At 38.4% G+C, this 14,237-nt stretch overlaps 1 protein-coding gene across 2 annotated transcripts in view; it reads right to left on the bottom strand.

Annotated features, from left to right (window-relative positions):
- HAO1 (hydroxyacid oxidase 1) overlaps positions 1-14,237 on the bottom strand; it is a 50,341-nt gene that overhangs the window by 24,642 nt on the left and 11,462 nt on the right. For both annotated transcript variants that reach the window (XM_032295447.1, XM_032295449.1), the window contains one exon: positions 2,702-2,957. In XM_032295447.1, coding sequence (XP_032151338.1) covers positions 2,702-2,957 — 256 coding nt within the window. The remainder of the gene's footprint in view (positions 1-2,701; positions 2,958-14,237) is intronic.

Raw genomic sequence — 14,237 nt, 5'->3', positions numbered from 1 at the left:
CTTCTCAAAAGCCAGGCTTCACCTTCTGAGTCAGGTCAGTTGCGGAAAAAAACCGATTTCATATCAGGCTGTAACAGATGAGCTTTTTGGGTGTATGTGGCCTCAGGCGGAAGCCTGGACCTCCCATTAGTGTGCTCTGCCTTTGAGAGCTGAATGTGGGCCACTGAAGAACTGACCAGAAGGCACTGGCCTACACAGAAGTCCGCTAGGACAAACAACGCCAATGTGCACTCTGAGGGGCTGGGGTACAACCAGCTGTGGGGTGTTTCCCGTGTTCCCTATAACCTGGATGTGTTGCTCATTATTTGATCATCTTCAGACCGGAGATGTGACAAGCTAGGGAGCCGCAGCCAGTTCTATGCACACTGACGGCTGAAAAGGGTCTTTGTTTCATGGCCCTTCACGTCATCTGGGAAGGAGCCCAGGAGGAAAAGAAAAGGGGGAAAGCAAATCAACCTTCCCGCCACTCACTGAGTGGCCCCGGCACTGAAGAAGCAAGAGGTACCAGCCAGAATTAACAACTGTGTCATCCCCACCCCGTCTAAATAGATGCCTCTGTGAAACACATTTTGCTATCTAGAGCAAGAAAGTGTGTCTTAAGTTCAAAACAAAACAAAACAAAAAACGCTACTGTACTTATTGTTGTTACTATTGTTGGTAGTAGTAGCAGTATTAAGAGATGGAGGAAAAGGAAGAACAAATTTCTTTTCACATGGCCAAGGGGAAATAATGAGGAATGTTTCCTGTAAGAAGTCTCGATAGTGGAAAACCATTTTAGAAAGTCTTAAAAATAAAAAGTAGTCAAAATAGAGAAATAATGTAAATACCGGTTTTATATTGGGGGAATTCGAAGCCATCAGCTTTCTGATGAATTTGGCAAGGAATAAGACTATGTCAGAGGCTTTTGTTTTTGTTCTCTTTAAAACACAGGGTGTTTTGGTAACCCTGGGTCTGGGATATGTGGAACAGTTTTATTGGCAAGTTCGGCAGGGAGAGCACTTTCTTTTTCTGTCATTGGCCTACTCCTGGTGCCACATGCAGAAATAATATCCTAAACCAGCCTGGTAGTAACAGGAAGGTAACATTACACAGCTAATTCACACATGGCTCAACAGCAAGATTTTATGCACAGCAGTTTATTTTCACATAGCCACATACACAGCAGAACTATATGACACTTGTATAAGACCATGCACCAACTTCCGTGGTGAGATACACTCCACACTGACCGTACTAGATAGGAAATTCCAGGCTTCCAAAAATATTCTCATCCGTATATGGAATGTGAGTTTGATTTTGGATCTTTTAGTTTTTGAATACTTTAGAAGGTGGCTTCTTTCGTCTCTACTCTTTTGTCTCTTTTCAATCTTCCTAGCCCTGGCTTTTTTTTTTTTTTTTCCAAATACAATTTGAACATAGAATAAGCAAGGGCCTATGTGGAATGAGGTCTGAGTGCCCAGGAAAGCATTCCTCATCATCTTACATATTCTGATAGAAGTTGTAGGAGTCCATCATAAAAATGTTCTTCATTAAAACTAAGATTTTGATCCCTTTTCAAATACTTATACGCCTGAGGGACATCATACATTTACATGAAAAATCCAAGAGCACATTTTGGTGGAAGCTAAAGGAAGGAAAACATGATGGCGAAAAGAGGTGTATAGATCGTTTAAGGAGGTTGGGTCTTTCCCAGAGACTTCCACACAGTTTCCAGCTTTGACTCAAGATGATTGTAATCCCAAAATACTATCAGCAAAGAGACAATAATTTAATGCTTGTGGACAGGGTAAATGAATGACCCGATGAAACCAGTACAGTTCAACATCAGATTATGTGATATATTATTTTTGATAAGATGACTGATTTGAGTGAATGAATGAATGAATTCTTTTTTTTTTTCCTTTTTTTTTTTTTTTTTTTGAGACAGAATTTCACTCTTTCGCCCAGGCTGGAGTTCAGTGGCACAATCTCAGTTCACCACAACCTCTGTCTCCCGGGTTCAAGCGATTCTCCTGCCTCAGCCTCCTGAGTAGCTGGGATTACAGGCACCTGCCACTGCGCCTGGCTAGTTTTTGTAGTTTTTAGTAGAGATGGGGTTTTACCATCTTGGTCAGGCTGGTCTTGAACTCCTGACCTCGTGATCTACCTGCATTGGCCTCCCAAAGTGCCGGGACTACAGGCGTGAGCCACCGCACCTGGCCTAATGAATGAATCTTGACCCATGGACGAGCCACAGTGAAAGGGTTATTGCTGAAAGAAGAAGTAGACAGTGAGGGATCAAAGATGTTGCTTTTTAAAATCACTCTGATTTTCTCTTAGCCTTAGCTGTTCCATGTATAATATTAAAAATAAAACGTAAAGGTGGCTCTTTGATTTTAACAAAGAGATAGGGTACCAGGGTGATAATAATAAACTGTTGCTTGGGCAAAATTAAGTATCATCCATCTGTATAGAAATTCATACTTCCCAAAGCCATAGCCCTTAATGCACTCTGGTCTAAAAATGTATTTGACTTTTATAAGCATATAGGCCATTTCTGTTCCTATTCCATAGCTCAAAAAAATGACATCTACAAAATGGATGTGATTAGCTGAAGATTAATCAGATAGTTAGCAATGATGCTATCAGTAGACCCCAGACCCTATCATTCCCAGACAAGATCCCTTTCAACCCAGCTCAGGGCCCACATGATCATGATTACCTAAGTTGTGGTGGCAGCTTGAATCTGTTACGCACATCATCCAGACGGTTGCCCAAGTAAGGTGTGTCCACTGTCACAAATATGGCCTTGTAGCCCGTCTTCTCCGCCTGCTGCACTAGCCTCTTGGTGACTTCTCGGTCCTTGTAGATATACAGTTGCAGCCAACGAAGTGCCTCAGGACCAGCTTCTGCCACTTCTTCAATTGAGGAGGTGGCCCAGGAACTCAACATCATGCCTGTTCCCAGCGAGCGGCAGGCTGAGAAAGAAAGGGGATGATCAAGACAGGCCTGGCATTGCTCATCCTCCCAAGCCTTTGTAGTTCAATGAGTAAAGGCCTCTAGAAGGTCAGTTAGGCAATATGAAGTCAAATCTTTTAAAGAGAGAAGCAAGTCCAGCCCATACCATCTATTTCCTGACTCTACCTCCTCTGATACAAATGGCTGCTGGAGTTATTGCTGCTCAGTGTTTATTTCACACAACTAGAAATACACAATTCTGGCTGGGTGCGGTGGCTTACACTTGTAATCCCAGCACTTTGGGAGGCTGAGGCAGGTGGATCATAAAGTCAGGAGTTTCAGACTAGTAGCCTGGCCAGATGGTAAAACCCTGTCTCTACTAAAAGTACAAAAATTAGCCTGGCACAGTAGCGGGTGCCTGTAATCCCAGCTACTAGGGAGACTGAGGCAGGAGAATCATTTGAACCCAGGAGGCAGAGGCTGCAGTGAGCTGAGACTGCACCACTACAATCTAGCCTGGGCAACAGGGCAAGACTCCACCTTAAAAAAATTAATAATAATACGCATTTCTTTCCACACTTTGTATATGGTTCCTGAAGAAGAAAATGAGTCCAATAGTCAAAAATGTCTGTAAATACTGGCAAAAAAATTAAGAACAACCTGAATGTCCAGTCTTAGGGGATTGGTTAAACTGTAGTTCATATATAAAATGAAATGAAGATACCCATTAACATTAATATTCTTATGATGATCAATTTTCTGTGACAATATGCTAAACCATGGTGCCTAGATATTTGGTGAAACATGTCTGAACGTTGCTATGAAGGTGTTTTGCAGATGATATTAACATTTTTATTAGTAGACTATGAGTAAAGCAGATTATCTCTCATAATATGAGTGAGTCTTATCTAATCAGCTCAAGACCTTAAGAATAAAACTGTGGGCTGGGCGCGGTAGCTCACATCAGTAATCCCAGCACTTTGGGAGGCCAAGGCAGGCAGATCATGAGGTCAAGAGATCGAAGCCATCCTGGTGAAACCCCATCTCTACTAAAAATACAAAAATTAGCTGGGTGTGGTGGCACATGCCTGTAGTCCCAGCTACTCAGGAGGCTGAGGCAGGAGAATTGCTTGAACCCAGGAGCGGAGGTTGCAGTGAGCCAAGATTGCGCCGCTGTACTCCAGCCTGGCGCCTGGTGACGGAGCAAGACTCTGTCTCAGAAAAAAAAAAAAAAAAAAAAAAAGAATAAGACTGTGAAGAAGGAGAAGGAGAAGGAAGACTGCTAAGAAGATTTCTGCAAGGAACCTGCCTTCAGACTGGAGCTGCAACATCAGCATTTCCCTGGGTCTCTACCCTGCCCACCTACTCTGCAGATTTGAACTTGCATACCTCCACAAGCATATGAGCCAATTCCTGAAAGTATCTATCTATGGATAGGTATTTTAGAGACAAAGATAGATGGAGACAGAGTGATAGACATATGTACGTATCTGTCTGTATCTATCAAGGGAGAGAAAAAGATGAGAAATCTTCCAGAGGGAGATCCTATTGATTCTGTTTCCCTGGAGAACCCTGAGTATTACTATTATAAAAGAATATAAACATAGAAAGATGTTTAAGATATATGGACATATTAAAGAAAGAAAAAAGTTTACAAAATGACATGTATTACATGATATCACATTTATACAAATGTAGTTATTGGTAGATGAATCTAAACAAACTGAATGCTAATGATGAGTGGGAGAATTATGGGGTTAGTTTAATTTTTTCTTCCTTTTTAATTTTAAAATTTTATCCTTCAAAATTATATTAAAGATATAGTCTACCACTTATGTTGTCTTTTAAAATCTCATAAAATGTGTGTGTTAAATATCCCAAGTAGACACATCTTTTTGAGCAAGGTAGCAGTTACATTTTGGGGGAAAAGGTAGCAAGAAATGGGCAAATACATGAAAAATTAAATTGAATCATCTAATACTTTTAGAGGGTTCTTGAAAGAACATGGGTGATAGGCTTTCTTCCAAAAATAGGTAGTAAAATTGGAGTCAGCTTTAGTGAAGGAGAAACTGGCAGCATGTTTATATGCAATATATAAAACAGTCAAAGCTATTATAAGGTATAAATACATAAAAGTTTATTACGTGAAACTAACTATTCCTCCAAGTCATTTGACTCATCTGCGTGCCCACCACGCATCAAATGGGTATAAATATAGCTGTCCAAGTGACACTTACAGGATGTTGATGGAAATCCAGTGAGTTGCTGTTTGTAAATCTACAATGGGAGGTTAAAAAGTTCCCATGGTTCTCAAACTTTAGCAGGACAACCAGATCCCCTGGAGGGCATGTGAAAACACAGATTTCTGGGTCCCACCCACAGAGCTTCTAGTTCAGTAGGCCTGAGATGTGGCCCCAGAGTTTGCCTTTCTAACCAGCTCCCAGATGAGGCTGATGCTGGGTCACACTTGACATTTAAACAGTAACATAGCCATTAGATAGTAAAGGTCTCAGTTTAAATGTAATAAAATGGATTTTGTTTTTGAGAATTGTTAATTTTTCAATGCCTTTGGAGGTGTTTTTCATACATGTTCTCCAGGTCAGTGGTTAGCTACAGAAGATCTGACTTGGAGGTCATCATGTCTATAGATCACTACTCTGTTTGGGAATTTCTTTCATAGAAACTCGTGACTGGCGAAACATTGTCCAAAACCCCCATTGTATTAAGTAACAACACAAATGAACATCCGGACCACTGTCTGATTTTGGTTAAAATTGGGAAATGTGGAAAATAAATTCAGGTCACTTACTGCTGTTTGAAAGGAACACCAAAAGACATTGATTGCTTGGATCAAAAGCCTCTAACAATCAATTTGCCTAAAAGAAATTATGTCCTGGCCAGGCTTGGTGGCTCACGTTTGTAATCCCAGCACTTTGGGAGGCCAAGACAGGCGGATCACTTGAGGTCAGGAGTTCAAGCACAGCCTGACCAACATGGTGAAACCCTGTCTCTACTAAAAATGCAAATATTAGCTGAGCATGGTGGCGCACACCTGTAATCCCAGCTACTCGGTGGGTGCTGAAGCATGAGGATCGCTTGAACCTGGGAGGCGGAAGTTGCAGTGAGCAGAGATAGCACCACTGCACTCCAGCCTAGGTGTCAGAGTGACACTCTCTCTCAAAAAAAAAAAGAAACAAATTATGTCCTGAAGAGGATGTTATCTAAGATCACACAGAGATAAGGAGAACTCAGCATGTCTGACCACTCTCCCAGGGCAATGATCTTTCTAGACGCCCTACATGCCTAAATGACTCCCTGGTACCAAGCATAGATAAATGTACTCTCTCAATATTTCAGGGCAAAGACACCCAAGAGAGTAGGTTTGCCCTGTGAATGAGAGACACTGCCATGCGTTGGGAAGGCATGGAATCTTGGAATCAGGTGGAAGTTCCTCCGTGTACTGGAGGTACAGAATGTGGATGCACAAAGGGGTCTGGCAAAGAGAATCACTCAGATAACAGGGCATGTTTTTGTAGTTAATACAAATACATCATGTTGTCTAGCAGCAGTTGTGCCAACAGGGAGGTCAAAATCCGCAAAAGGATTCCCTTGAACTCATAAGAAATACCTATAGACATTCCACACAGATTACCAAAATGCCAAAATACACACACAATTTCTATTTCTCTCAAATCATCTGACTTGCAGAAGTGTCAGCCCTCACAAACAATTTACCCAAATCATTTCGGTATGCATATTTAGAGAGAAGCAAGTCTGGTCCATATCATCTGTTTCCTGATTCTACCTCCTCTGATACAAGTGGCTGCTGGAGTTATTGCTGCTCAGTGTTTATTTCCCAATAATTAAATCATACATTGCTGAAATTTTGAATCAGAGTATCCAAAATTATTTCAAGAGAATGCTCCTGCATGTACGGGGCATATCAGAGTCTGTCTAAGGTATTATCATTTGAAGCTGGGAGAAAACAGAGGAGCAAAACATCAGGCTCCATACTCCCTGGAACAAATATGAATGATCACTGTGATCTTAATCTACTTGTGACTATTTGCTGTGACAAAGGAAAATTATTGATAATTACATTCATTATTTTTAATACAGTTTTATGTTAGAATGAGCTAAGGGAGTCTGGGAATTTATAAGGACCATTCAGAGAGGCAAATATTTGTCTATTTCTTAAGGACAGATCTGAGATGAAGTTGATACATACCAGAATAGCAATTATGTTTGTTGAATTATTAAAATACTTCCACTCCAATTGGTAAATAGCCACATCTCTGATTTAATAACCGTAGCCCCTGAGTCCCTTCAATATGCTATTGTGCTTCAGTGTGTCATCACTTCCTTTTCTCCTCAAGGAACCCCCGGACTTACTCACAATCCAGCAATTTAAACATCAGTGCCTGGCAGAGCAGGGGACTTCCACCCTGTTACAGCATTCTACCTAAGAGACACATGCACCTGCATGTTAATCACAGCACCATTCACAATAGCAAAGACATAGGATCAATCCATGTGCCCATCAATGATGGACTGAATTTTTAAAATGTAGTACATATACACCATAGAATACTATGTAGCCATAAAAGAGAACAACATCATGTCCTTTGCACCAACATAGATGCAGCTGGAAATCATTATCCTAAGTGAATTAATGTAGTAACCAAAAACCGAATACCACATGTTGTCACTTATAAATGGAAGCGGAACATTGGATACACATAGTCATAAAAATGAGAACAATAGATGCTGGGAATACAAGAGTGGAGTTGTGATGGGGAAAGGTGCTGAAAAAACTGCCTGTTGGGAACTATGCTCACTACCTAGCGGATGGATTCATTTGCACTCCAAACCTCAGCATCGTGCAATATGTCTTTGTAACAAACCTGCACACATACCCCCGGTCCTGAAATAAAAGCTGAAAAAAAGAAAAAGTAATGGGCAAAGGATCTGAACAGATATTTCTCAAAAGAAGAGATATAGCTGGCTTATAGATATATGAAAGAAGCTCAGCATCTCTAATCATCGGGGAAATTTAAATTAAAATCACAATGAAGTATCACCTCCAACTGTTAGAATGGTTATTATCAAAAAGACCAATGATAACAAGTGTTGGTGAGGGGGTGGAAAAAAGGGAACCCTTGTGGAGAAAAGGGAACCCACTGATGGAAGGAATGTAAGTTATCACAGCCATTTTGAAAAACAGTATGGAGGTTCTTCTACAATGATGTTGATGCTCAAGAGACCCATTCCTCTTTTCCCTGGCAAATACAGTGTCCAATACTCACTGCCTTTATGGAGAAAGCTTTTAAAGGACAGTAGAATCTTCTCCAGGGCCAAGAACTCCCTGTGAGGACCTATTTAGGGAGAGAATATCTAAGGAGATAATTTCTGCATTCCCAGGGTACACGTTACTTTGGAGAGCTGGGAACAACTAATCCAAGAAGTGCAACCAGAACATGCTTTTCCTCATCCCCACCCTAACCTGTTTACAAATTTTCATGGGGGGAACTGCAGAGTGAGTCTAAGGGGCTATCAGCACTTGCATAGTCCAACCATCAATCACTAATACTTGGAAGAAAAAAATTAAAGTTCTCAGTATATGTTTTTGGTTTCTCTATTCTTCCATTTGCAATGTAACTGTAAATATAATATAAGTAAACTATAAATATAAACTATATAATATTATAAAATAAATGAGATTAGTATCACTGCTTACTAACATCCATTCCCCCCAATCTATCACAAAAAATGAACTATGGCCAGTGGAATGATTTCTGTTTTACATAATAAAAGTTCATCTCAGACCCACCCATAATAAAGATTCTTATTAGAGTTAAATCACATGCCCTAGAGTGGGAAGATGCCACGAGGGTCTGCAATAACCTGACATAAGGTAAATGTAGCTCAACCTTTCTAAACTGCTATTCAATAGAGGGTTGGCTAAATTTTATACTATGGAACCCATAATCAACTGCTGAGATTTACAGCAACTCATCAGATATGAATGCAGTTACCTCTGCGGTATATACAAATTCTAAACTCCAATGTACAGTGATTTAAATGAGCTAGGACAATGTACAATGATTTAAATGAGCTAGGACAGGTAAACAGCTTTGGAAAGCAGCTCTGTGGCTGAGAAATGCAATTGTTCTTCTAGAGTTTGGAAGTTTTTTATGTTGTTTGTTTGTCACATCAAGCCTTAATGAAAACATTTATTTCTGATCCAGGTAATCTGGATGGAAAGAAGCAAAAGTAGGAAATCCATTGTATACGTAAATTTTAGAGGCCTGGATACTAAGCCTGCCTGTCCCAAGTTTTTAATCAAGACTACCTTGAACACATCTCTCAATTATTTAGAGTCTCCTCGTGACTTTTCACTCATTTCAGGCAGTCATTCTAAATTTGACAGGCTCTCAGAAGAACTTGAAGTTCTTCAGAAGAGAACAATGTCCATCTATATCTAATACTGTTCATGTTTGAAGACTTTAACTATGCCTTTGACTTGGAACCAACAGAAACTTTCATCCCAGGCTCAGGTCAGGTCTTCTCAAGCTTTGAGGTGCATAGGAATCACAAGGGGATGTTAACAAAATTCAAATTATGACTCAGTAGTAGGTCTGTAGTGGGACTTAAGATCTGCATTTCTAACAAGCTCCCGAGTCCTGCTGATGCTATTGTTTCAAAGACCATACTCTGAGAACCATGAGGTAGACATTTGATTTCAGAAGGACTCGTCCAAGTTAGTAGAATATGTGTGATGTCCTGAGCAAAGTTGGGCTCATTGAAAATGGGAGGGAAAGCCCGAGCAATGGCAGTGGGGTTGGTAGTGGTTGTCACATGGTTGCTAATGGCCAGCCACGCCTTGCTGATAAATCTGCCTTTCTTTTCTGCTGGCAGCCTCTGGAGAGGTGCACAGGCACATTTGTACATTTGCTTACACATTCATGTCTTACTGCTTCTAAAGCCAAGGAATTAAACTGTGTCCATATGATAGCCCCTTGGTATACTTAACCATTATCTCATGACTTTGCTTTGGTTTAAGTTGTGATTTTTTTCAACTTGCTTATCTTGGATTTGTCCAGCTTCCTAGATCTCAGATCAGAAGCAAAAGTAAATGACAAAATAAAAATAAAATGGTACAAGATGAAGAAGAAGAGAGCAGTTACCCAAAGCTGAGAAAGCACAATTTACCAATTATAAAATAGTTTTCAAATGTTTAATGTCAGGGCCAACAATCTTACACACAGAAATATAAGATGATGAACCATCAAGCAAAACTAAAGTTATCATGCTGGGCTTGATGAGGAAGGAAATTACAATACATTTGAGAATGCTGTTCATCCACAGCCACCACCACCACCACCGCAAAACAATAATAGAGGAAATCGAAAATATTAGTTATCAATGAGAGTAAATTATTTGGAACATTAATTCATGTGGGATTAATCATATACCAAGATTCAAACAGAACAATTAAGCAACATGTTACTTTAGGCCCAAATAATTTCTTTGAAAATAACTCTCTTTTATGGGAAGGCAAAGTTGAGCTTCCAAAATTATGGTTTTAAGGAAAAAGAGGAAAGAGGAAGCAAAAAAGGGTAAGATGTTCAAAGGGCCTAAAGTGTTGAGGTTTTCTTAGGTGCATTTGATTAAAAAGCCCCTACAAAACTTAGTCATAAAAACAGCTGCACTGAAAATAATTTTGTTGAGAAAACTCATTTTGTCATCTGCACAGGAAGTCATTACGTAATGGGGAAAATATGCAATGACCAAGTACCAAGCAGTTGTGTGGTTCTAAACTCAAGGCCTGACGTACTGAAGTGTTTGTATAACTGTGCACCATAATGTCTGTTGAGTGTGTCATCCTGTCTTCACAGAAAAACTACCATCATAGAGACGCAACCAACATTGTTGTATGAATGTCTAAAATGACAATTGAGATTAAGCAGAAAAATAAAGTTCTGAAGTCAGTGGTATAAAAGAACAAGTCTTAACTACAATTATGCTTGAAATACTTAAAAGTTGTCAAACAAATCTTAATTAACAACTTATGAAACTGAGCCAATTCAAACACTGCCAAGAAAGACCAGGAAACCAGACTTAATCTTTCCAGTGCTTTCATGATGGTCCATTGAATGAATCTGGAGCTATATAATCTTGAGTGATCACACTGCCACTACACCTCTAGACCTTTTTTTCACTGTATGAAAATATTTGCAAGGAACAATTAGTCCCAGCGACACCTTAGCTCTCCTTCCTTGTTTTCACCGTATTTCTAAGGAAGAACTCTGCAATAGACTAAAGCATTAACTCTACTGAAGTGATTCCTGTGTTATTATTCTGTCATTTTACTGAATTGTCAAGTTCTGACATAACTGGCAGATCACATGGAGACACAACACAGTGACAGGCCTTTAAATAATGGTTTTAAGGACTGCTGAGTTGGCATACAACAACTTCAACCAATCGTCTAGTGTTTGACAACTTTAGTGTTGGGATACACATTTGAGCCTCTTGACTTCACTATCACACTTTAATGTCATCAGGCACATTAATAATTCTAAGAATAAGCAATCTCATACTCTCAAGAAAGCCACCCAGTAGCTTAAGTTTTGGTGCAAAATCCTAGAAATCACTTGATGACTGTCTTTAATATGGATAGATTCTAATTTTTAATAGGTGTTTTAATTAACAATCGTGTTTCATTGCAAAGTGATTTTAATACTGAAGCCACCATCTTTATGAAAATACTTTAGCATAGAATTATACATTTTAGCATATGCATATATATTAAATGTCCATAATCTTTTAATACCTATATAAGTATACATAATGTGTGTGGGGGTGTGTGTGTGCTTACACACAGAAAGAACATGCCACTGACTTTTTATTGTTAGCAAAGCAAGTACAAAACATAAAATCTGGTAATACTTTAGAGTGAAAGACACTTGGGTTCAAACCCCCTCTCCACCATTACTGGCACTAGACCTTGGTCAAGGGCTTTCTTCTTCTCTACTGTCAAACAGAATGAGAATAACTTCACAGGCCTATTGTAAGGATTAATCACAAGAACATAAAGTACAAGCATTACACCTGATACATGACAGGCACTCCACTTCGGAAAGAGTAAAAATTTTCCTTAAAGCAAGTCCAATGCTTTCCTTGGATTAGGTAAAATTGAGAATAATGGGGATATTTTCCTAGTAGGTATGCTGAAACATATATCTAGTTGGTCACCTAGCACAACACATAAATATATAAATCAATAAAGCTTTTAAAAATACATCGTTTGGACTTGGAGCAAAGGAAATGACAATTTTTCCTGTTGAATGGTCTTTCACTCAATGTTAAAGTTGATCACTTAATCTTGGAAAATCCAGAAAATTCAACAGCTAAAACTCTCACCTACACCCTAATGCAGTTATTTGGGGTCTGTGTGGCTCTTTGTGTTACTTTGCAATCTGTTCCACCTGCATCTTAATAGGTGGTCAAGTCATAGCTGAATCCCAAAACTTCACTTTGGAATGTTCTGGCCTTTTAGGCTCAAAAAGAAAGTGTTTAGATTTAATGGTTTTATGGCCCATCAAATCCTGTGTGGTAGCCTCTAATTGCATCCAGGGGCTGGAATTTCTTTTAAAACTTTTTTTTTTGACAGTTTAATAAGAATTTACTAATATGCTGAGCATTCCTGGAACGCATTAGGTAGGTTTTAATTTTTCTTGATATGAGGTCCCAGCACTCCCTCATGTGGCACTTGCCCACATAACAAGTCAGAAGCAAAAGGATAAATGAATATTTAATCCTTTTTTCTCTTTTTTTTTTTTTGATTTTTCATTTTTAAAAGGAGAAAAAAAACATCTCAAGTAGCTCCATGAAAGATGAAGGAAAATTTTATTGTAGTTACTGTGCATAAAACCTAAGAGGTTTCCATGATAATGTTCTTAAAGCGCCAGAGTATAGTAAGCATTTTATTAATTAGATATTTAAGATGTTCTACTTATCCTGCAAGACTAAAATTTAGCCTACTGATACCACCTATTTCATATGTGTTAGCATTTATGTTTATTATTGCTATTTCCTTCAATGTGTTAAATATTTGTAGAAATAATTTTGTATTTTTCTTTAAAGAATATAAATAACAAAATTCAAAAAAATAAATAAGAATCTGCTGGAGTTTCAAATGGATGTGCCGTTAAAAGTAGAGACACTTACAAAACAAGTATTATAAGATTTACAACTATTAAAATGTTGATTAAGTAATCTATTGAATTAGATTTTTTATTCATAACACAGTGCATTAAAAACTGCCCTTCATTCAGTATTTTTCAGTTTTTTTCACTTTAAAAGACTTCTTAGAATTTTAATCTTTGTTCAATTTTAATTCATGACCCATATTTTATGCTCCCAAATTTTGCACGAAGTCAATATTTCCTAATAAATTTCACTTTCAGTGGCTTATTTCATCTTCTCAAAGTTAAAAAGATAAAACAATAAAACATAGGATGTTTGCAATTAATATTTCAAGATGATGGCATAGTTCTTGCCTTAGGATCTTGCTACAGTTAATGACATTTGGAAGTATCAGCAACAGACCAAGATGTTATGGGCAGCACTGCCTAAGTGATTAATAACCTGAGCAAAGAGTTTAACCTCTCTAAGCTTCGGTTTATAGATGACTGTAAGGATAGATGAATAAATAATAAAATCAAATTGTGTGGCACCATTAATTGCTCAATAAAGGTTGGTGATCATCATTTTTCACAAGACTTTGAGGTATCACTTTCTGAGTTTATCCAGCATTTATTAAACATATATTTGTGTTTTTAGCAATAGTCAGAGATAGTTACATATGTTGTTCCTCTCCTATAGACCAAGAATGTACTTTGAGAAATGGAAATCAAAAGCACTCAAATGTTCACTGCCTCATCTAAACCCTCCAGGGCTGACATAAAGAACAGATTTCAGAAGTGTAAGAAAAGGTAACTCTATACTTTGAATTGTCTCCCATTTTGCATTTGATAAAATTTGAAATGGTATCAAAATCATTTATTTATATACTAAAAAAAAAAAAAGGCAAAGATTATCCACTTCTATGCCAATTTTCTGGGTTTTTGTTTTTGGAGTTTTTTTACTGTGAAAGTTTTTTTCTTGTGTTTATTTGTTTGTTTGTTTTCTCTTACCAGCAGAACTCTTTATTTAAAGAACTTGTCTTTTGAACGCCAATATACAACACAAGTAGCTGCATGGTCAGTGTCACACCTAAGTTCTGTAAGATATCT

The sequence above is a fragment of the Sapajus apella genome, unplaced genomic scaffold (assembly GCF_009761245.1).
Source record: "Sapajus apella isolate SASKATOON/1434 unplaced genomic scaffold, GSC_monkey_1.0 scaffold33, whole genome shotgun sequence".
NCBI classification, from domain to species: domain Eukaryota; kingdom Metazoa; phylum Chordata; class Mammalia; order Primates; family Cebidae; genus Sapajus; species Sapajus apella.
Note: the sequence above shows the minus strand (reverse complement) of the source record. Positions and strands in the feature narration are given on the sequence as shown.